Genomic DNA, 21,765 nt, shown 5'->3' with positions numbered 1-21,765 from the left:
TTAAGGTTCAGTTTAGTTGATCATGCGTATATAGACTAGCTTAGCTTTTAACTTTGATACAAAAATCGCCACATAGCATCAATTACACTGAAATGAACGGAATATTCGCAAATAAAAAAGTGAATCTTCTCCTTCGGTGTACGAATTACACTCGAGTCTGCACTAGCAATGGGATTTCCGGTCATTCGGTATTAAGTATTATCGATATTGTACTAAATTTTATAGCTTTTGTCTATTTAGAATTGATTTACTATACATTCAAACTCGTTAGTATCTATCGGATTAATTTGAAAGTATAATTTTTTTGGTGTTTAGAACTTTGAAATATTAGATAAAAATCAAACTATTATTTTTGTACTTAATTATCATTCATCAAAAATTATAAAAAAAAATATTATTACCATGTTATTAGAGATATCTAATCGTTAAAATTTATAATAAAACATTCCTAAAATTTTAATTTTTTTTATTTGTTCAGTAAAAATAAATTCTTTTCTTTTCAGGAATTATTGCATTTAAGAAATTTGCTTTAAAACTTGTATTTCCGAAATAGAAAACAAGTAGTAGAATTACCAATCCTCCAGTTTTAATTTGGAGACTCAAAAACTTAAAGTTTCTACAGCTTTATCAGAAAAATCTCCAGATAGATTTTTCGATTCTTAGTAAAAAAACATTATTCGTTACTTACCTATCTCAGTTCTCTCCGATCTGAAATCCGTTGACATCAAAGCACTCTTACAGTTCTTAAACAGCTGGCTATAAATGGTTCATCGTGTGGCTGGGAATGGGAGAGCTCAGTCGTCTATCTCAAGAAAGGAAACTTTTCAAGCTTGTTTTTAGTCACGGGCTCCGTACTACAGCATAGACCTTTTTCATGAAAAGCAGAAATGCTATTTGATAATTTTTTATGAAAATATAGGTCGAGTAGAGCCTGTAACTGAAAAATTACGCATTTTTAACAATAAAAACACTATGAAAAAAAATTGTAAAAAAATCACAATATTTGAAATATTTTAAAACGATTTTTTTTGACTCCACCGCACACGTGATCCGTGATGTCAATCCGACAAGCAATGACAATAAAACAGTGTCAACAGTTGTATTAATATATCATTATTATCAACTTTAAATGACGTCAAACCAACCTTCGTGTAACATCGTGTGTTTCCGGATCGTTTTCGCCAATTTGAATTTTAATGACTTTCATTGTCTGTTTTCAAAAAAAAAAAAAATAAATGTGAAAAAGGTCTATAACGCATGGGTCGAGCTAATAATTATAAAATAAGATTAGATTCGGTAAAATTTCAGTTATCCAACAGAATAAAAAAGGTTGTCTACACTGACCCTGATTCTTTATTAAAATAACAACATATTCAAGTTTATAATAATTATATAATTGTCCTTTTTTATACATATTCCACCATTTTTGCAGAAATCATGTCCAATCTAATATAGTTTCCACGTTTCCGATTGAAATACGTTAGTTTCTGTTATGTATTCGTTGGTGTAGAATTAATTTATCCCGTCGTGCAAATTTTTTCTCACAAACATCACATGAATATGGTTTTTCACCAGTATGTGTTCGTATATGTAAAACTAATTGATCTCGTCGTATAAATCTCTTCTCACAAACATCACATCCGTAAGGCCTTTCACCGGTATGTATTAGTTGATGCCGTGTTAAATGATATTTTTTAATAAATGCCTGATCACAAACATCACATAAAAACGGTTTTTCACCTGTATGAGTTCGTATATGTATATCTAAATTAATTTTTCGATTAAATGTTTTATTACAAAAATGGCACACATACGGTCTTACGTCAGTATGAGTTCTTTTATGTTGAGTTAAAGTACTTGGCTGATTAAATGTTTTATCACAAAAATCACATGAAAATAGTTTTTCTTTGGTATGCACTCGTTTATGTCGATCCAAATAGGATTTTTTTATAAATGTTTTGTCACAAAGATCACATGTATATAGCGGTTTCTGTTCAAGTAATTCAATTTGTGGAATGAGTATTTCATCACAAATATCCGACGAATAAGTTTCTTCATCGTCGTCTTCTTCATTTTCAATAGCTCCAGGAATTAACTGACCTTCATCACTTATAATTTTTTCATCTGTAATTTCACCGCACAAATAAAAATTTTAATTTCGAAATAATTACAATTTTTTTAATATTTATGAATGGAAAAATTCTTACCATCCATTTCAAATTTCAGAATCTTGTTGGACTAACAAAACAGTGATTATACGATTTTCATCAGTAAATACGTTTGCATTTACTATTTACTGATTTGTTTGAAACGCGTTTTTGATTTTTGACAGTTGTAGCTGTCAGTTATACATACAAGGTATCACAAAATTAATCACAGACATATTATATACATATAGACCGTTTGATTTCAAAAGTCATAGAGATATCAATGGTAGTAACCACGGATCTAGTAACTATAGTAGGGATGTAGTATAAAGTCCTGCTTTAGACGAGGGGGGTGTATTACTCAGGGGGAAGCAATGTGCCTACTTTTGATTGGCTGCGGCTCTCATTTGCGGGGAAATTCAAATAGAACGATAAAACTTTGTGTTTTAGATTTTAATATTTCTATATCCATGGTTTTAGATTGCCTGAAGCAATGCCTGCTTTTGATTGGCTGCGGTTGTTCGCACTATTAATTGCGGGAAAATTTAAAGGGATCGCGAATTCTGCTCGTGTTGTAGATTGCTCCGAGCAAAAAATCTTTCTATTTAAAAAAAAATGTATTTTTTTTAAATACAATTTAGAAATTAATTACAAATATAATATTTTTAACTAATGGATGAAGGAATATACCTTTAATATTCCTATGACCGACTAATTACCTGAAGAATATATCGTAAATAATTCGTAAAATAATAAAAATAAAACTTCATTTATTTAAATTAAGATTAGGTTCACGGGTACATAATTAAATACATAAATAAGTAATAATTTCAGCAAATAAATTTTTACATTAATTTCATATTTAAAAAATTCTATAATTCGTTGAAATTGTATTGAAAATTAATCGACGTATTTTCGAGACATTCTTAAGCTTTCTTATGAATTTCATTAGTTAACTTATAATAGTTGTTACACTAGGATTGAAGATTGAATATTCACTAAATTGAATAAAATATTGTTGCGTTTAGGTGACTTATATCGTTGAAAAAATTGTTTTAAAACAAGCATAAATACTTCACGTATTTATTTTTCTATACAAATTTTACTTTTCTTTTGAATATAAGATTATTTATTTATGTTGTCCACACACGTCAACCATATGTCAAACATGTTTCCATGCTTACAAACGAATCAAAAACACTTAAAGAAGGCTTTGAGCATACTTTCAGCATGTGCCTAGTTAACAGTCAATAGAAAGTAGGCACAATGATACCCTGCCTCTTCCCCCTGAGTGAGACTCACCCCACTCGGTTATACTCCATCCCTTTTAAAATATTCCTATATCCATGCACACCCCTCTCCTGGGATTGACCAAATGAAGATATTAAAACGGTTACAAGCTTGCTGGAAATTTATTCTTCGAAAATTTTTTATTTGATTAGGCTATTATATGTATACGGAGTTTCAAAACCTAAACTTTGGCACAATTATTTTACATAAGATTTTGTATAGATTCGCTCGAACTTCCTTAAAACAATAGAAGGTGGAAAAACTGTGAAAATTTTAACAAATCATTCACATTTATTATTTATTTTTATTGATCTAACACGTCGCTAAGTGACTATTATATTATATCTAATGCAATTTTATAAGTGGCATTTGACTGTATTAAATCTGTAATGGAATTTACAATATTAAAAACATATGTTTGATGTTATTGTTTGAAAATGGTTAGTGGAAAAGCATTTCGGGCGGGTCTTAGAAAACCTATGCCCCATTTACCAAATGGACACCGAAAAATACCACCTGAACAACAGAATATACCAATACGTGTGGTACCAGCATTCACAATACAAAGTTTACAAAAGAATACGAAAGTTGAGCCACCGCCACGATTAAATAATATGGATGAGCGTCACGTAAAGCCATCATTATTTCGTAAACATTATTTAAGGGGTGATTTTCCAATTAATTTAGAATTTGATACATTTGGTAATAAAATCGGATGGAGGGTAAGTTTTAGTTTTAACAAGATTTATAAATTTGTAAATCAATTGTGAATTCATCAAATTTTTTGGAGGAGACAATCAACTCTTTATTAGCAATTTTGAGTTTGATTTGTCTTTTGTTTACTAGCTCCAACATCTCAGAAACTACAAGTCCACAATTGTTGAACGGTTAATCATTCATTGAGATGAAAATTTAGTTGATTTTGTGACTGAGAAGCATGTTTCTGAAGTATTGACGGAAGAAAATATACTGGGATTTCACCTCTCGCATTTTATTCGATATCTCAAAAACTACTCATCTAATATTCAAACGATTTTTTTTTTGGATCAAACTTACTTATTGATTTCTACCCAAATCTAAGATTAAAAAAATGATCTAATTTTTCGTTATTTTTTTAATTTTCTTTTAATATGGGATAATTTGGACCCAAAAAATACGAAATTCGGCTTCATTATTCTATAGGGTGTTTAATTTTTGAGATATCGTCTAAAATGTTTTACGAAAAGATTTCAATTCCGTCAAATAACTATTTGGAGAATGGTTTATTTCAACTCATTACTTTTATGGGAGAATTATCAAGGAATAGTGGTTTTAGGAAGAATATGGGAAATTCGATGAGCAAACCCTGTTTGTTTTATCCGCTCTAGTTCCCCTTCCTCCCGCTCGATTATCTTACATACCATCGCTAGATTTAACACAACCAAAAAAAAACATGAGATTTATATAAAAATAAATTTTGCTCCAGGTTGAAATTGATAAATTGGATTTTCATTACTATTTACCAATGTTTTTTGATGGATTAGTTGAGACAGAAGTTCCATATAATTTTTTTGCACATCAAGGAATTCGTGATATGTTAGCAAATGGTGCACACAAAGTATTTCCAGTGTTACCACAATTAATTATTCCAATTAAAAGTATGTGCGAAAAATTTTTTCGAGCACAAATGATCTCGACAATACATTTAATTGTTAATAATTTTTTAGGAGCATTAAATACACGAAATATTGAAGTGATATGTAAAACTTTACGAGTATTACAAGAATTAGTTAAATGTGATGAAATGATTGGCGAAGCACTAGTACCTTATTATAGACAAATATTACCTGTGTTTAACTTGTTTAAAGAAAAAAATAGTAAGTCATTTGAATTAAATTCTTTTAGCAGCCATGCTGGTGTTTTATTTGTTTATCCAAGATAAAGAACGTGATTCCTTTTTGATATTCCTTCCTGTTTTAATATTAGTACGAATTATTATCGCTACTTGGCGGATTGCAACTCCCATTTATCAACAGTAACTTTTTTAATTTTCTATTTTTCTCAATAAGCTATGACAAATTTTAAACAATAATTATCGTTATTTTCACAGTTTAGAGGTGTAGATAGTTTTGTACGATATACGTGGTGATAACGCATTATTAACGGACTTCTGCAATTGTCCAACTCGTGCTATGCACTCACTGTGAAAATTTCGCAGGCGTACGTTAATAATGCTGTTAATCCACTCGTTTCTTAAATAATAACTATTTTAATATCATCCGGTAAAAAAAATTGTTTTTTATACATTTCCCTGTATACCAATATACCTTCTATAACCTTTTCTCGTGAATATTTTATGTTGTAGAAATTAAGAATGATGCTGTAAAAACCTAAACCAATTTTTTGTGTTTTTTTTTTTTTTTTTTTGTATTATTTCAGTTAACTGTGGTGATAAAATAGATTATACACAACGTAGAAAACAAAACGTCGGTGACCTGATAAATGAAACTCTGGAACTGCTAGAAAGAACTGGTGGTGAGGATGCTTTTATAAACATAAAGTATATGATTCCAACATATGAATCTTGTATTTTAAATTAAAATAGTACAATCATAAATTGTAGTTAGCAAAATTAAATACTGTATTCTTCAAAAATAAACAATTTTATTCAACAAAATCAATATGTTTTCTTGTTTTAAAAAGCCGTTTTTATAATTCAACAAAACAAAAATTATACACGGATTGGAACAAATTATTTACACTAAATTTTAAACTTAGTTCCATTGTCATACCATAAATTAGAAAACCAAATTGACATACCATAAATTAGTAAAAATATACTGCATACACCACTGCCATACAAAATAATGTATCCTAAAAAAATTAGTTCTTTCTTAAAATTATTCTTTTTAATACTTCGCCAAAAACGCGTAAGTAACAAAATTCAAAACAAGCACGGATCTATCGTTTTGGGCACGATGGGCATGTCCATAATTCTAATAAGACTTGTGATGTCACACTGTCACGGTCGCTATTGAGGTCGATAGGCTGATGATATTATAACAACCAAGATTTTTCACCCTAATTTAACAATTTTCTTACAAATACTGGCAGCTTTCCCGGTCAACGTAGCTACCGCAAAGAGATCGTTTTCTATTCTCCACAGAGTAAAGTCTTTGTGGAGTGTATCAATGGTACAGGATAGATTCTCCGGGATATCTCTCCAAAATATACACAAAGGTGTGAACCTGGATATCGATGAAATTATCAAGGTTTTTGCGAAAAAGAAACGTAAGCTTGAATTTGCAATTTAATTAAGCACCTAAATAAAATGATTTAATGTAAAATGTATACACTAACGTTTAAAAACTAAAATATCCTTTGAAGTTGTAAAAATTTCATCAAAATCGGTTCAATAGTTTAGAGTTTAAATGTTTGACACTATGATGTGCAAAAAAAAAACACGTTGAACTATACACTGTACAAAATCTTAATCAGGGCGTCAAATATTTTATAACTCCTCCTTTATTAGAAATGAACTATATCGATAAGGATCGAGTTAGCTCCCTCATGAATTTATTCTCTGACTCTGGATTTTAGGGTGGTTGTGACCACAGCCTTTTTTAAAGGCTAGATCCGCGCCTAATAGGGAATATTCATGTATTTTTTTATATTTTTAATTCATTGTTTACACCGTTATAACAAAGTAAAAAATATAAATACTGCTTAAAAATGCTGTATTTAAGTGTAAAAAAAATATTTAAAATACATTATAATTTTGAGATATTTAAACGCGGTTTTGTAGCGCTCTCTGTTGATGACGTATAAGTACGTGATCTGTAAATTTTTGACAGTTCAATGTATAATTTACACTTTAAAACAATGCATTTACAACACAGAATTTACACTCGTTATTATTAAGTTTTCTAATAAAAAGCCGTAGAATAATATAATTTAATGAAATACCATATAAAATGTAAGTAATTAATATCATACAGTATGTCAACAAATTTAACAAGCCCGTACTTTGATGTCACGTCCGTATAGAAATTTGAATTTTCGTTTTAGAAATTTTTAAATGCCCTCACTGAATTTGTACTTTTATTAATTAATTTTAAGTAATTAAAAAGATATTAATTACTGAAATAATGTTTTAGTTGAAATGTCCAGTCATTAAAGTTACGGACGAAAAATATTTGAACCAAATTTAAATTTCATGAATATTATTCCCTATTCGAATAAAGCATGAGTCTGATCGAAATAGAATTTTGTTTATCAGTCCGTCTACTCATTGATCCAAATTGAAAAATTTAGAAAACTTACATTCATAAAAACGTCTGACGTGTAATTATCACATTCTGAATCCCAAAGACATCGAATTCCACTTTTAACACCAGCTCCTTTTTGTTCGCCTATATGCACTTGTACAATAATTTTATATCTCCGAAAATTTAATTCTAAAAATTTATTAAAAGTATTTATTATACAGACAAATTTTTAAGTATTATTAATAACTAATACCTCGAACTTTATCCCGTATTTCATTCGCTATTTTTTTAGTCAATTCTTTGGCCCCTTCCTGTGAATATTCTACACCAGTTAACATATCTCTCAAAATTGTTTTTATAATTAATTGAACGGGCTGTGCACGAAATCTGCACGAAATAATAATCAAAAATTTTAAATAAATAATGAAGGTAGTTTGTTAATTGACATTCACTTACTTCTGAGATAAGGGCGGTTTAATTAAGTACGTGCTGGGTGCAACTTCTTGAGAACTTGGTAAAGCTTTTGCTTCATAAGTACTCTCGACCTCTTCATCTAAAGTTGAAATCTGTTCACCAGTTATACTTGATTGTACAGACATTTTTGTTTATTTTTTTTAATTTTAAATACTTGTCATTTTTTAGGTTAAACCTGTTAAACCATGGTTTAAATGTATTTATTTACAACGGTTGTTATGGAAACGATTACATGAGACATGCGTTTTATGGATTTACCGCGAAAATTTGATTTTACGTTCATATGAACTTGATTTGAATTTTTTAAATTTCTGTTAACTGTGATCAACACAATTAAACTGAATTGAAAAAAAGAATAAATTCAAAAAAAAATTCAGTATTTCGGAAAAAAATCATATGATTTCAATTATTGTAAATTTTTGATTGACAGATATTGGTAGCTTTCCACGCTTTTTTTCACTAAAGCACAATTGAGAAGGGTGGTGGGACTCTTGACAGGGTACTTTGATTGAACTATCACCTCCAGAATAAATAGATCTCTGATGATCCAACTTGTAGAACCTGTATAGAGGACGATGAAACCTATATACATTTTATTATCACCTACAGGCGTTAGGTTTAGAACTTTGAGTCCGAAACCTTGGATTCATCAATCTTGGGACAAATCTCGGCAGAAAAGCTGTGGGCATTCTCGTGACGTTTAGCCTCGACAGAATTCTGTAACTACATGTGCTTAAAATAACATTTCTTACCCGGAGACGTCTCGCCTTCGGGTATTTCCAAGAGGACAGAGGCCCGCCTGGTCTAGGTGCTGGGGACCCATTTGCGGTATCCCTTTTATGTATTATTATTATTATTAGCTTTGCTCTTAAACACTTCCAAACTGGAATAAAGGAATTTGAAACAAAAAATGAAACATCAAAATCAGATTAAAAATTCTATTGCTTTATTAAAATGCAACCTGTTACGATGTTAAAAAATAAATAAATCTGAAAATTATTTGTTTTTGTTTTTTTTTTTAGTAAAAAATTTGTAAACATACAAAATATTGAATTGATGACGTTATAACGAAAATTGCTCTTAATAATCGTAATGTTTTTGTACACAGTACAAAGAGGATCTTTTTCTTCTTTAGTTATTTCGTACCAAATCTCGTTTATTTAGCTTTTTGTTGTGGTCGTTGACGTAAATTTTTATTGGTATTTTGATCAACTTCTGGTAAATCAGATTCTTTTGGTTTTGGATTTTTTGCTGTAAATTAGAAAGAAATATTTTTAAACTAGATACAAATATTTTAGACTCACTCAATAGTTGGACATTTTTGTTTCGAATTCGAATACGTACTCGATTCGTTTTCTGATAAAATATTCTTACATTAGAAATAATATTTAATTAGTATGGTAGAAAATCGCTCTCTCTAAGACTCGTTTTCAAAATTTTACTAATTTTACATTGTTAGTAATACAATATCGAGAAGGGGTTCAATTATTAACCAAGCCGTAGGCTGCCCTAAACTGAAAATTTTATATCTTGGAAACTATCATTACGAATAATATCTAGAAACTTTCAGAATTTCTTAAAATTTAATTTTTATTAAGTGAAATTCTCCTCATTAAGAAGAACGGAAGCTTTAGTGACCTATTTCAATTCAGTCCAAGTCGTGTGTTAAGATTACTCACCCTTCTTTTTCTCTTTACGTTGTTTGTTAACTTTAGCGGCCAAATTAGTTTTCGCTGCATTTGAATTATTTTCTCGGGCTTGTTCTAATTGCTGAGTGATGAAATTATACATTAAATATCTGCAACAAAAGTTTTTAGTTAAAAAATTTTCTACAATTAGGCTAACATTTGGTTGAGTTTTTGGGATTTTAATAAGTCCTTTCGTGTTACAGGTATGGGAACGTCTCAGCATGGCGAAGAAAAAACAGTCCCATATTGACGGAGAGGAATCGATTCCTTTATTCTAAATCCATATACCTTGCACCAGATAGTTCTGGAGAGGGTGAAAAGTTAGGTACACCTAGATCCCATTATTCACGGGAAGGAATGCTTACTCTAAATTTGCGTTCAAAACAGTGGAATCCTGCCCCATTTTCACAAGTGGGGTCACGGTCTCCAAACTGTTCATTATTCACCTGTGTTTGTAATACAGTGCCACTGTCTGTAGCTCCTAATGTCATGGCTTCCGTTTCAATCATTAAGCAAATCAGGGGTAGGCCTTGTATTCTTGATAGTTCCTTCCAAATGTGTGTAATATTTCCCAAAACTCTCGCCAACTACTCTCGAAAATAAAACTTTCAAATGAATAATGAATACTTACATTTGTAAAGAAACAATTGCAATTAAAGCTCCTAATCTAACTGGTGGAATATTATAATTTCCTGGTGTATCTGCTGGTAACGAACTTTCTTGAGCTAATCCAAACCATAAAGTGAGTACAGCTAGAACAATACTTCCCAAACGTGCCAAAACCAAAAATACATTAGATACCAAAGATGTAGCTGAAAAATAAAAAGATCATTTAGGAAAAATTTTACTTTTAATATTTTCACAAAATACCTTTTGATAATTTTTCTTCTTTATCGATAATTTGAACAATTTGAGTTAAATTTGAGATTAATTCAGAGAGATAATGTAAAACAAGTAACCATAACAGTAATCGGTTTAAGCTGAAAATTTAAATTGTGAATTATTGAAATTAATCATCTAAATTCAGAGACATTTTAAGCTGAATGTATTTCAAACTTACTTTAAGAAGTATAATGTTGTTACAAATACAGCACTAACAACTGATGTAATTGCGCTGTTGAAAATTTGCGCTTGTGGTACTCGTTGTAAATATAATTCAGGTAATTCATGAATTGAGTAGGCAATTTGAATCAACAAAATCAATTTATGTTGAGCAGATAACGGTGCAGGATAATCAGCCCATAATAATGTTGGGCTTAGAATGTACCCTTCTCTGATCACTAGAAAGAACAATTTCCAATCAAATCTTTTGAAAATAATGTATCATTTGAAAAAATTAAATAAAATCTAGAGCCTGTTCGAAAAATTAAATATAGTCCCATCCCGAAATCACCCTTTTTTCAATTCATATGAAAATTCTGGTATTCTTTGGTAGTTTTTTTATAAACGCTCTACAATAGGGAATATTCATGAAATTTAAATTTGATTCAAATATTTTTCTTTCGTAACTTTAATGACTGGGGACATTTCAACTAAACCATTATTTTAGTAATTAATATCTTTTTAATTACTTAAAATTAATTAATAAAAGTACAACTTCAGTGAGGGCATATAAAAATTTCTAAAACGGAAATTCAAATTTCTATACGGACGTGACATCAAAGTACGGGCTTGTCAAATTTGTTGATATACTGTATGATATTAATTACTTACATTTTATATGATATTTCATTAAATTATACTATTCTACGGATTTTTATTAGGAATCTTAATAATAACGAGTGTATATTCATTTTTTTAAAGTGTAAATTATACATTAAAATGTCACAAATTGACAGATCACGTACTTATACGTCATGAACAGAGAGCGCCAAAAAACTGCGTTTAAATATCTCAAAATTATAATGTATTTTAAATATTTTTTTACACTTAAATACAGCATTTTTAAGCAGTATTTATATTTTTTACTTTGTTATAACGGTGTAAACAATGAATTAAAAATATAAAAAAATACATGAATATTCCCTATTAAAGAATTAGAATATCTAAATCTTTACCACGAAAATCTAGCACTTTGCAAAATAAAAAAATTTAACTCATATTTAACAGGTGATTAAAATTGGACTTTAAAAAAAATTATTATTATCAATTATCAAACTAACCTCGTAGACCTTTTAAAAATACGAGAATTTTTAATCTGAATATATATGTGAAAAGAAATACTTACAAATATCAAGGCCCCAAACACTTGCAAACAAGTAATAAATAGCTAATTGACCACTTTGCGAAAAGACTGACAATTTTGATTTAGATAAATGTAAACGTTTTGAAATTTTCTAAAACATAAAAATAAGTTTTTTCTGTGAACATATGGAATAGTCCAAACGTTGATTCATGAACTTATCGTCAATATCGAACATCGACACAATTTTTGAAAGAAAAAAGTATAAGAAACGCGAGACATTGTATTTTGCAATTTTGGTCAAATTCTAAGAATCTGAATAAATGGTTAAATTGGAGTTTTACCTCTTTTAGAAATCGAATTACTTCAAAATTTTCAGTAGGAAGTAGTTATAATGAAAGTAACATATTAATTAGGTCATTAATTCCATTCTTACCAAAATTTAGCCAAAATTATATAGAATTTCGTTTTTCTTATTCTTTTTTCTTTCCAATTTTTCTAGCAACTAATTAGATTATAGATGCCGGTTTTAAGTTCATATGGGCAACGCTTGAACACGAATTACTTTATTTAATGAGTAATAACTTACATCTAAGCAATATTCTTGGGCAATTGCATGAATTACAATACAGATCAAACTGTAAAAAATTACTGTACACAAATCGGTAACACCTGGCATATATAAAATATGGGTTCCAGGTTCTGGTTCTGTAACATTATTTTGTAAGACAATGAATAATGATGCCAACGGTGCTGTCGTCTAGAAAAAAAACAGGATCAAATTAGATCAAAAATTTGGAAAGTGAAATGAAAATCGTAAACTTACGGGTATCATTAATCCAATTACGAATACCATTGCAACACATGACACAATATCCGCATGATTTTGTATAACAAATTCATGACTTAATATGGGCGGATTTTTATTTGGATTTTTACGAATTGGTTTAACCATTTTTTATGGATTTTTATTTAATTTTCTATTACAGAGTTATGATTTGTGATGAACATATGAAACTATCCCCAGACTGGAATATGTACATATGATACAAAATAATGCCACGCAAGTTACACGGCTACACGTCAAATTTGTTATTATATCGACGCACGCATATACAAATTTCTTTTTGAAAGAGTATTTATAATCCCACAAGCGGTAATTTAATCATGTTAAAGTGCCACAAATATACATCTCGTTCACTAAAAGCACCTAATCAGTGCCGGCTTTAGAAGGGGACGGTCGGGGTCCCAGATCTACAAGGCGCCACGTACGCCAGCTCAACTTAACCACTTAATTTGAATACCTATTTCTATCGATTTAGACGGAAACTAAATAAGAAACAAGTGAAAACAAACAATTGACTGAGTTAATTGTTGAAATACCATGTATAGACAGTTTTAATGACGCAATCGTTTTTTTTTTGACGTCACGTAAATAAAGAAAGATTTCTACTGTTAAATAGCCACACACACACATAACTGATATTCCCATATTAATACATACTACAAAATTTTCACCTAATTTAGCGTCCTCGTGGGTGAACAGTGATGTTTACAAGAAAATGTTTCAAACAAAAGTTGTTTATTTTTTTATAAGGAAAATTTTTTACATTTAAACATTTATTCTATCTCTAACGATTTACAAGATGGGTCCTACGGACCCAAGACCCAATTGACCTATGTTGCTCATTTACGAACTCGACCTCACTTTTTACGTCTTAAGCATACTATAAAAATTTCAGCTTGATATCTCTTTTCGTTTTTGAGTTATCGTGATGACAGACGGACAGACAGACAGACATATGGAAATGGACTAATTAGGTGATTCTATGAACACCTAAACCAAATTTTTATACCATGTATATATGAAATATACATAGTATATTAAGTTTAGTCCCAAGTTTTTAACGCTTAAAAATAATGATGCTAGGAAAAAAATTTTGTCATAGGTGTTCATAAAATCACCTAATTAGTCCAATTCCGGTTGTCCGTCCGTCTGTGGACACGATAACTCAAAAACGAAAAAAGATATCGAGTTGAAATTTTTACAGCGTACTCAGGACGTAAAAAGTGAGGTCAAGTTCGTAAATGAGCATCATAGGTCAATTGGGTCTTGTAAACCGTTAGAGATAGAACAAAAGTTTAAATATAAAAAATGGTCCTTATAAAAAAATAAAAAACTTTTGTTTGAAACATTTTTTTGTAAACATCACTGTTTACCCACGAGGGCGTTAATTAGGTGCAAATTTTATAGTATGTATTAATATAGGAATATCAGTTGTGTGTGTGTCTATTTAAAAGTGAATATCTTTTGTTATTTACGTGACGTTAAAAAAACAAACTATTGTGCATCAACACTGTCCATACATGTTATTTCAACAATTAACTCAGTCAATTGTTTGTTTTCACTTGTTTTTCGTAGTATCAATATTTTTAAGCGTTACAAACTTGGGACTAAACTTAATATACTATGTATATTTCATATACATGGTATAATAGGATTTTTAAATTATAATCAAATCACTCGAGTCGCCTATAGATGGCTAAGTCCGGCTCTGGATCCAATAAATTTTTGTCTAGGCTGGTAAGATCCAAAGTATGTATGATCCATCATCAGTGTCTATTTTTAATATTTGTATAAATTTTTTCAGAAGGTGGTGCTAAGGTCCCTAAATGTAAATAATGGCTGTTACAGAACCCAAAATTTCATGAAAACAAAAAAACAAACTGCCAATATGACGATAATAGTATGGCCAATTTTTTTCCTGGGAACTTTGCGGTACTTTAGTAGCTAGGATGCCATTTTTGGCTTTCTGCACATACCGCTTTTTTTCTAAATTAGAAATCGGTAATATAATAAGCAATGTGATAAATCAAAAATTCGTGATTAACGATCTTGCAATTAACTTTTTTTTGCACAACTTTTTATTATCTATTATTAAGTTTAAATAAATATAACACAAAGATTTTCTAGATTATTTATTTCTAAATTAATTACTAAAATTTGTCATAATAATACATTCCAATTTAAATTTATATTTATATATAGCCCTGATATTTAGACGAAAATTATTAATATGAAAGTCAAGTACAAAAGTATAATTACATAAGAATTTTTCCTTGTATTGAAAATTGTCATATAAAATTTATTTATGAGCACCGTAAAAAAAATAAATTTCTATCTGATTTCGTAAGACATATCTAAGTATATCTAATATTAAAAATATATATACATGTTTTATGAAAAATTTATTACATAGGATATGTTTGAAATAGTGCAAAAAGTTATTTCTAAAATATATGTCAATGCTAAAAGCAAATAGAACAATAATGTCTCAAAAAATGTGTCAAATAATTTTGATAAATATTATGATGGAAAAGTAGATTTAAAATAATTCGTAAAACATTTTTATTGTTGAGCATTTTCTTTTTATAATATAATTATTAAAATGGAATTTCGTCGTAAATATGATATATTTCATAGTATTTATTATAAAAGTTATGATCTAAATAATTGTATCAATTTATATACGGCTGCGAAAGGTTAGTTTTTAATGATTTTTAATTACGTTTTAAGTTTTTTTGATTAGAAATTATGTATATTGGATGCTGCTAGGTCAATGCTCAATGTTTTATTATTATGCATGCGATGTTAGCCCACCTTCCAAATTTCAGGTTTTGAAAAAATTTTAATTGTTGTGATTGGAACATTAAAAAAAAAACATGGATTTTATTTTGAAATTTTTTGTTTTTTTTTTTTTGTCATTAACAATTATTTCTTCAATTTTTCAAAATTTTTGAATCATTTTTCTTAACGACTCTGAGAAAAAAATAAATGGAAAATCAATGTTTATAAAATGTCCTTTTTTCGTCAACAAATTGCAATAGTAGCAATTTTATTGTTACCATTTAGTATTTCGATAATAAATGAAATTTAATCTTTCGATTGAACTATTAAGTTTTCGAGATACGAAATGAAGAAATTGCTCCAAGAAATCATCCCTCGGGTACAATTTTAATCGATATCTCAGAAACTATACTTTGTTTAATAATCAAATTTACCCCATTTTTGTACTTTTTGGATCAAATTTGTTCTAGAAAATGATTTTCTCGATTTTTTTAAAATTTTTCTGAGGGGTATCCTTAGGGCTAGAAAAAAAGTCTTATAGGATTTAATGAATCTTGATTTAGGGGGTAATTTTAACCCAAAAAATTAAAAAATCGGGTTCATTTAACAATTGAGTGAGTATCCAGTGCGAAAAGCTTTTATTTCGAAACTATTTTGGAGATATTCCAACAAATATTCATCTAATAATCAAACGATCTGAATTTTTATCTTTTTGGGTCCTCATTATCTATAATAAATCAACGGAATGAAAATTTGATTGATTTTACGATAGAACGATAAGTTTCCGAGATACGAAATGAAGCTCCGAACTATATATTTGCTATAATTACTTGTAATAGAAGAAAATTGCTCCTCTCTTAATCCGCACTATTTAAATTCCAGATAGTTTGGATTTAGTTCAACGTTTTCGTTTACAAAAAAGTTTAAACGTACATCGTGGTTGTGTTAATTCGTTATGTTGGAATGAACGCGGTAATTTACTACTATCCGGTTCAGACGATCAACATTTAGTCATATCAGATCCATTTTATGGTAAACTACAAACTTCATATCGTACAAGTCATCGAGCTAATATATTTAGTGCAAAATTTATGCCAAATTGTTGTGATTCCCAAATAGTATCATGTTCCGGAGATGGTGTTATACTGTACACAGATTTAAATAAACCGGATGAAACGCTATATAATAAATTTTTATGCCATAATGGTACTACATACGATATAGTCACGATTCCAAACGATCCGAATAGTTTTATTAGTTGTGGCGAAGATGGAACAGTACGTTTTTTTGATTTACGTGTTAAACGACAATGTAATAAACTACGTTGTACCGACGATGTATTAATGACATATCGACGTGCGGTTACAGCACTATGTATCAATGAAAACGTATCGTATGAATTAGCGATTGGATGCTCGGATGGTAAAGTTCGAACGTTCGATCGACGTACTTTAAGTACATCGAAAAGCAATATGGAAAATCAAGGTTTATTAAAACCAATTGCTTGTTTTATGGCACCGTGCTTAGATCAACAATATTATCGAATTACGAGTGTTTGTTACAGTCCTGATGGTGAAGATCTTTTAGTTAGTTATTCGTCGGATTATATTTACCTTTTCGGTGTAAAGGATCCATCTGCGAAGAAATTATGCACATTAGACAATAAAAATTCAAATTCAAACAAAGATAATGGAAATGGAGGTGAAAGACGAGTCAGAAAACTTCGTTTACGTGGTGATTGGTCTGATACCGGACCAGATGCTCGCCCTGAACGAGAAGCAATTAATGTAAATAATGGTATTGGTCAAGCTCGACCTCAGCTTCAAGCAACTTTAATGCAACGAATGACTGATGTTTTAACACGTATGCTAAATGATCCTCATACACGAGCAGCACTTAATGGACGCTCAACAAATGCTCGACGGCAAAATGCCACAGCTCAAGCAACTAATAATAATCCCACCGAATCAGGTGATACTCAAACAGTTGAAAGTTCTCCAATACAGGAAAATTCAACAGCTCAATCTGTTCCTAATGACGAGACTGTGCCATCTACTAGCGGTACCGCAAATCGATTATCTACTCTATCAATTGGTGGCGAACCCGAAGTGCCCGTAACAGCTAATCGTCATGATGTGAGTGTGGATACATTTGAAGAAGGGGAAGAAGCGTCTGATTTTAATGATATGGCAGAAAGTGAGCCTGTTGTGTACAATTTTGATGAAATTAGTGGTTTTGCAAATCAATCTAGTCGAAATACAATCGAGAACGAAACATTTTTAGATGAACAAGACACGATTATGCCAAAAGTTAAACGAAAATATACAGGCCATAGAAATGCTAGGTAATAATTTTTTTAAATTTATTTATTTTCTAGAATTATAATAGTGATAGCAAGACGAAATCGGAAATGCGATTGAAAAGTAATTGATAAATGAACTCGTTCTAAAATATCTTTTTTTATTCTTCAAGCTCAGCGTCGCAACTATATGACGCCATCTAGCTTTGCTTCAAGTCACAAGAGGCAAATTATCCATAAGACAAAGTAGGCAAGTGCCTACTTGCCGGGGCGAAGCTATAAAGGGCCGAAGAACTGTCCAGAACAACCAACGCGATTTTACAGGTTCTAAGAAATAAAAAACTTGAAACTAAAGAACTAAAAGAAGGTCTTTCTTGATGAATTTTTATTACGGGTTACTAATTTACACAACCTTCAGTTTTTTCCAAAAAGAGTCACTTTATCGTTAATTGGGTATCAGCAAGTTTAAGGTCTTCTTCGTCTTGATCTCTTTGAGTTCCAATGAAGAGCAGATCTGATTGAAATTGAAATTTGAAAAGTTTGTTTCCAGAATTCTGGATAGTCTCATAAAGTGTGGTTTTAATAAACTTAAATTAATAATTTATTACAGAACCATGATAAAAGAGGTCAGTTTTTATGGAAACCAATATGTGATGTCCGGTTCAGATTGTGGGCATATATTTGTGTGGGATAGATTTACTGGAGAAATAGTGATGTTATTACAAGGTGATCAACACGTTGTCAATTGTATTCAACCACATCCAATCTATCCAATTCTTGCAACATCCGGTATTGATTACGATGTAAAAATTTGGTCTCCAAATGGAGAAGAAACCGATTTTAATTTGGATTTAGTGAAAGAGGTACGTCAATTAATATTTAGATATTGTTTAAAACTTATTGGGTAAATTGGGCCGGAATTGATCCAAGGTTTTGGATCCAAAAATTATAAACTTGACACTCTGCAGGTTTCTGCAGGTGCAAATAACATGTATGTATATTTCATCGTCCTCCATACAGGCCCTACAAGTTGAATCATCAGAGTTTGCCTGTTATGAAGGTAGTAGTTCAATCGACAGTGTTCTGTCAAGAGTCCTACCACCGTTCTCCACTATGCTCTATTGAGTTTCAAGCGATCACAGTCGAATGGCCTAGCTGTGGTTATAACCAGTTTGGCATTTTGCATGCACTGCACAGAGTCCCGGTAATCAATATGGGCCTGTTGTAGCTATTTCGTGAGTCGGTAAATTACGGAATTTCAAACGAAACAAATCTCGTTAAATAAAATACACGAAAGTCTGATCAAACATTTATGAAATTTTCTCGAAAAGCAGGGATTTTTATAAACAATTACTTTTAAGAAGATAAGTTTTTGTTTTCTTGGTAATTCCATCCGTGAATTGACTGTATTTTGTATTTTTCATATCCGATTCGGGTATTTCAATTGAATTTTAATATATTTTACAGCTAACTGATCGCAACGAAGTAATGTTGGAGGAAACACGTGATACAATAACAGTACCGGCTGCCTTTATGATACGCATGTTAGCCTGTTTAAATGAAATACGTCGAAGTGGTCCACGTAATCAACGAACACCACGTAATCAGGAAGCTGCTGATAATTCAAATTAATAAACAATTCTAGTCAAATTTTTTTGTTAGTGAAATTTTGTAATATTTCATATTGTTTAAACTATATAATTTATTATAAATGTAAATATTTTTTTCTTTTGTATAATTTATAAAATGCAAGGCATAGAATAATTAATTTAACGAAAATTGATTTTTTATTACTATATTTTTGCTAATTTATTGTTAATTTTTAGGTAAATAAATGATTTTCAAATAGGAATGAAATAGTGTATTATTTAGTAATTTTTATTGCAGTATTTATTAAGTAAAAAAAACGAATTGCAAACTTTATACGATACACGCAAAGCGAAATATACAGGGTGCTTCAAAGTTTCAGGGCACTATTTTAAGATGAGTGTTCAAATCCCCTCCTCTTGATTGAGAATCTCTCCACATAAATTAGAACTAATAATATAGCCCTGTAAAAGCAGCCTTTTATGAAACGCATTTCCATTGAATAGTTACCTGCTTCGACATTTGTTGACATTTATTGAATTTTGATCTTGAGACTGTGTCGAGTACTTCAAACAGAAAATCAAGATTTGGCTGATGCTGTGCGAAACAGATTTTGATTGAAAGAAGAGAAAACGCTGGAGTAGGGTAAACAGACTCAACGCTCGAATGTACGATTTACAATCCGGATCACAATCTACATATAATACATCCAATTGTTCTTGACACATTTATAAGATCGATTTTTGAATCATCGCAATATTTTATTAAATTTAGACTCTTGATATTTACAATGAAGATGCCTTTCCAAATGTCGTCTAAATGCTTTCCGTTCTGGCAGTTTTACCTGTGACAACAATGACGAATAATCACTCCTTTTCAACTTTGCGTCGTCTCAAAACATACCTTAAATCGACAATGTCTGAAAATCGGCTTTTTTCTGTACCTTGTAGAATTAGCTTAGAGAAAAATAGTGACTGAATCAGAATAAGAAGTTTCCTAACTCAAAAAAAAGAGTTTCTTGTTTTTATGTACTTTTTGACCTAACATGATGAAGAAAAGTTTGAACCTTCCCTTGGATGATTCCTGCGCACGCGACTGTAGCAGATTAAAAATTAAGTCTGTTTTCACCAATAAACTTCCGTTAAATGAACTTCTTTATTAGGATGAATAAATCTATCGTTATTTCAAATACACCCTTTTTAACGAAAAAACTATCCCTACTATCAGGCCAATAAACTAATTTACGGGATGTGTTTCTTGAATAGGATTTATAAAAATAAATTAAAATTATTTTATGCTATAAATTAAGCCAAATTCAGTCGTTATATTTTCACGTAGCTCACTTCAGGTTAAATTTTATACTCCCATCAAATTACCCACCAGTGTCATGTTTTAGCATTTTACCTGTAGAATAAAAATTTTCGTAAAAAAAGGGTAATTTCAGAAAAATCAACTTTCCACAATTTATTTGAAAAATATTTTAACCCCCGAACCAAAAAGAGAGGTGTCGTAAGTTTGTCCGCTATGTGTGTGTTTCTGCCTGTCTGTGGCATCGTAGCTCCTAATCGAATGAACCGACTTTGATTTGTTTGAAAGTTAATGGTTAGGGTCCCGTACCCGAAAAAAAGAAATGCTGATATTCAAAATCGGTTCAGTTTGGAGAGGGCTAGAAGGAAACAACCGCATTTGGTAAAAAGCTAAAACTTGACATAGATGGCATTGCTGCCTGCAAAACTTCAGTAAATTTAACCTAATTTTATGGGAGTATTAAGTGTTAATTTAGGAATATAAAACCTTAAATTCCTTTTAAAATTATATTCATAAATAAAAAGAAAAACGTTTTTGTTTTAAATCTAAAATAACAATCTAACAACGAATTTTCTCATAAGACATTTTGTTTTTATAATATTTACATATTATTTTTTAAATTTTACCTTAAATAATAAAAAAAAAAAACACTAACGAATATTTACGTGAGCTAGAGTTTTTAAATAAACAAAAAAAAAAAAAAATGCAAATTAAAAGACCCCAAACAAATTAAATATAAAATTTTTTGGAATGCCTGAAAATTTGATAGAACGTCCTTCTTAACATGCTTTGATCCCAAATATCTCAAAACCTGTTCATTTAAGAACCTTGGGTCCATTGACACATTTTATTTGCATGTTAAAAAGGATCTTTTATCAAACAATTCAGACAATTTTTAACTGAAAAATCTCATGC

General features: G+C 30.2%; 5 protein-coding genes across 6 annotated transcripts; 2 read left to right on the top strand and 3 right to left on the bottom strand.

The window, feature by feature from the left end:
* Positions 1–1,407: 1,407 nt before the first annotated feature.
* On the bottom strand, positions 1,408–2,335 carry LOC123298534 (oocyte zinc finger protein XlCOF28-like). The gene is made up of 2 exons (XM_044880564.1): positions 2,208–2,335; positions 1,408–2,124 (listed from the first exon to the last, which is right to left on the bottom strand). The coding sequence occupies exons 1-2, from the start codon at positions 2,212–2,214 to the stop codon at positions 1,481–1,483; spliced, it is 651 nt and encodes a 216-aa protein (XP_044736499.1). The 5' UTR covers positions 2,215–2,335; the 3' UTR covers positions 1,408–1,480.
* A 1,443-nt stretch (positions 2,336–3,778) lies between these two features.
* Positions 3,779–6,048, top strand: LOC123298527 (parkin coregulated gene protein homolog). Its single transcript, XM_044880557.1, has 4 exons — positions 3,779–4,159; positions 4,903–5,074; positions 5,144–5,293; positions 5,856–6,048. The coding sequence occupies exons 1-4, from the start codon at positions 3,875–3,877 to the stop codon at positions 6,014–6,016; spliced, it is 768 nt and encodes a 255-aa protein (XP_044736492.1). The 5' UTR covers positions 3,779–3,874; the 3' UTR covers positions 6,017–6,048.
* Positions 6,049–6,124: 76 nt separating this feature from the next.
* Positions 6,125–8,386, bottom strand: LOC123298536 (dynein light chain Tctex-type protein 2B-like). 2 transcript variants are annotated; one of them, XM_044880567.1, is made up of 4 exons: positions 8,141–8,384; positions 7,938–8,071; positions 7,740–7,873; positions 6,125–6,290 (listed from the first exon to the last, which is right to left on the bottom strand). In XM_044880567.1, exons 1-4 carry the CDS (start codon positions 8,281–8,283, stop codon positions 6,243–6,245), a joined length of 459 nt encoding a protein of 152 aa, XP_044736502.1. In that variant the 5' UTR covers positions 8,284–8,384; the 3' UTR covers positions 6,125–6,242. The 2 variants fall into 2 exon arrangements, with proteins under 2 accessions (XP_044736502.1, XP_044736503.1); XM_044880568.1 differs by lacking the exon at positions 7,740–7,873 and having other exon boundaries at positions 8,141–8,386.
* A 696-nt stretch (positions 8,387–9,082) lies between these two features.
* On the bottom strand, positions 9,083–13,087 carry LOC123298517 (translocating chain-associated membrane protein 1). The gene is made up of 8 exons (XM_044880546.1): positions 12,855–13,087; positions 12,618–12,788; positions 12,074–12,182; positions 10,907–11,126; positions 10,717–10,826; positions 10,478–10,658; positions 9,838–9,956; positions 9,083–9,409 (listed from the first exon to the last, which is right to left on the bottom strand). Exons 1-8 carry the CDS (start codon positions 12,981–12,983, stop codon positions 9,315–9,317), a joined length of 1,134 nt encoding a protein of 377 aa, XP_044736481.1. The 5' UTR covers positions 12,984–13,087; the 3' UTR covers positions 9,083–9,314.
* Positions 13,088–15,495: 2,408 nt separating this feature from the next.
* LOC123298513 (DDB1- and CUL4-associated factor 6-like) lies at positions 15,496–19,615 on the top strand (the record flags this gene model as incomplete). Its single annotated transcript, XM_044880541.1, has 4 exons — positions 15,496–15,571; positions 16,539–18,000; positions 18,566–18,818; positions 19,423–19,615. Coding segments are annotated over 4 exons (1,956 nt in total), but the record flags the coding sequence as incomplete, so codon positions are not given.
* Positions 19,616–21,765: the final 2,150 nt, after the last annotated feature.

This window comes from Chrysoperla carnea, chromosome 4 (assembly GCF_905475395.1).
Source record: "Chrysoperla carnea chromosome 4, inChrCarn1.1, whole genome shotgun sequence".
NCBI lineage: Eukaryota > Metazoa > Arthropoda > Insecta > Neuroptera > Chrysopidae > Chrysoperla > Chrysoperla carnea.
Note: the sequence above shows the minus strand (reverse complement) of the source record. Positions and strands in the feature narration are given on the sequence as shown.

Coding starts and splice junctions, on each gene's coding strand:
- LOC123298517 (XM_044880546.1), bottom strand. CDS start 12,983: ATGGTTAAACCAATTCGTAAAAATCCAAATAAAAATCCGCCCATATTA. Junction 11,127..12,073: donor TGTTTGGGGCCTTGATATTT/GTAAGTATTTCT, acceptor TGTTCTTTCTAG/TGATCAGAGAAGGGTACATT. Junction 10,659..10,716: donor AGAAGAAAAATTATCAAAAG/GTATTTTGTGAA, acceptor TTTATTTTTCAG/CTACATCTTTGGTATCTAAT.
- LOC123298536 (XM_044880567.1), bottom strand. CDS start 8,283: ATGTCTGTACAATCAAGTATAACTGGTGAACAGATTTCAACTTTAGAT. Junction 7,874..7,937: donor AATACGGGATAAAGTTCGAG/GTATTAGTTATT, acceptor ATAAATTTTTAG/AATTAAATTTTCGGAGATAT. Junction 6,291..7,739: donor CGTCAGACGTTTTTATGAAT/GTAAGTTTTCTA, acceptor TAATTTTTTTAG/GATACATTATTTTGTATGGC.
- LOC123298527 (XM_044880557.1), top strand. CDS start 3,875: ATGGTTAGTGGAAAAGCATTTCGGGCGGGTCTTAGAAAACCTATGCCC. Junction 5,075..5,143: donor ATTAATTATTCCAATTAAAA/GTATGTGCGAAA, acceptor ATAATTTTTTAG/GAGCATTAAATACACGAAAT. Junction 5,294..5,855: donor CTTGTTTAAAGAAAAAAATA/GTAAGTCATTTG, acceptor GTATTATTTCAG/TTAACTGTGGTGATAAAATA.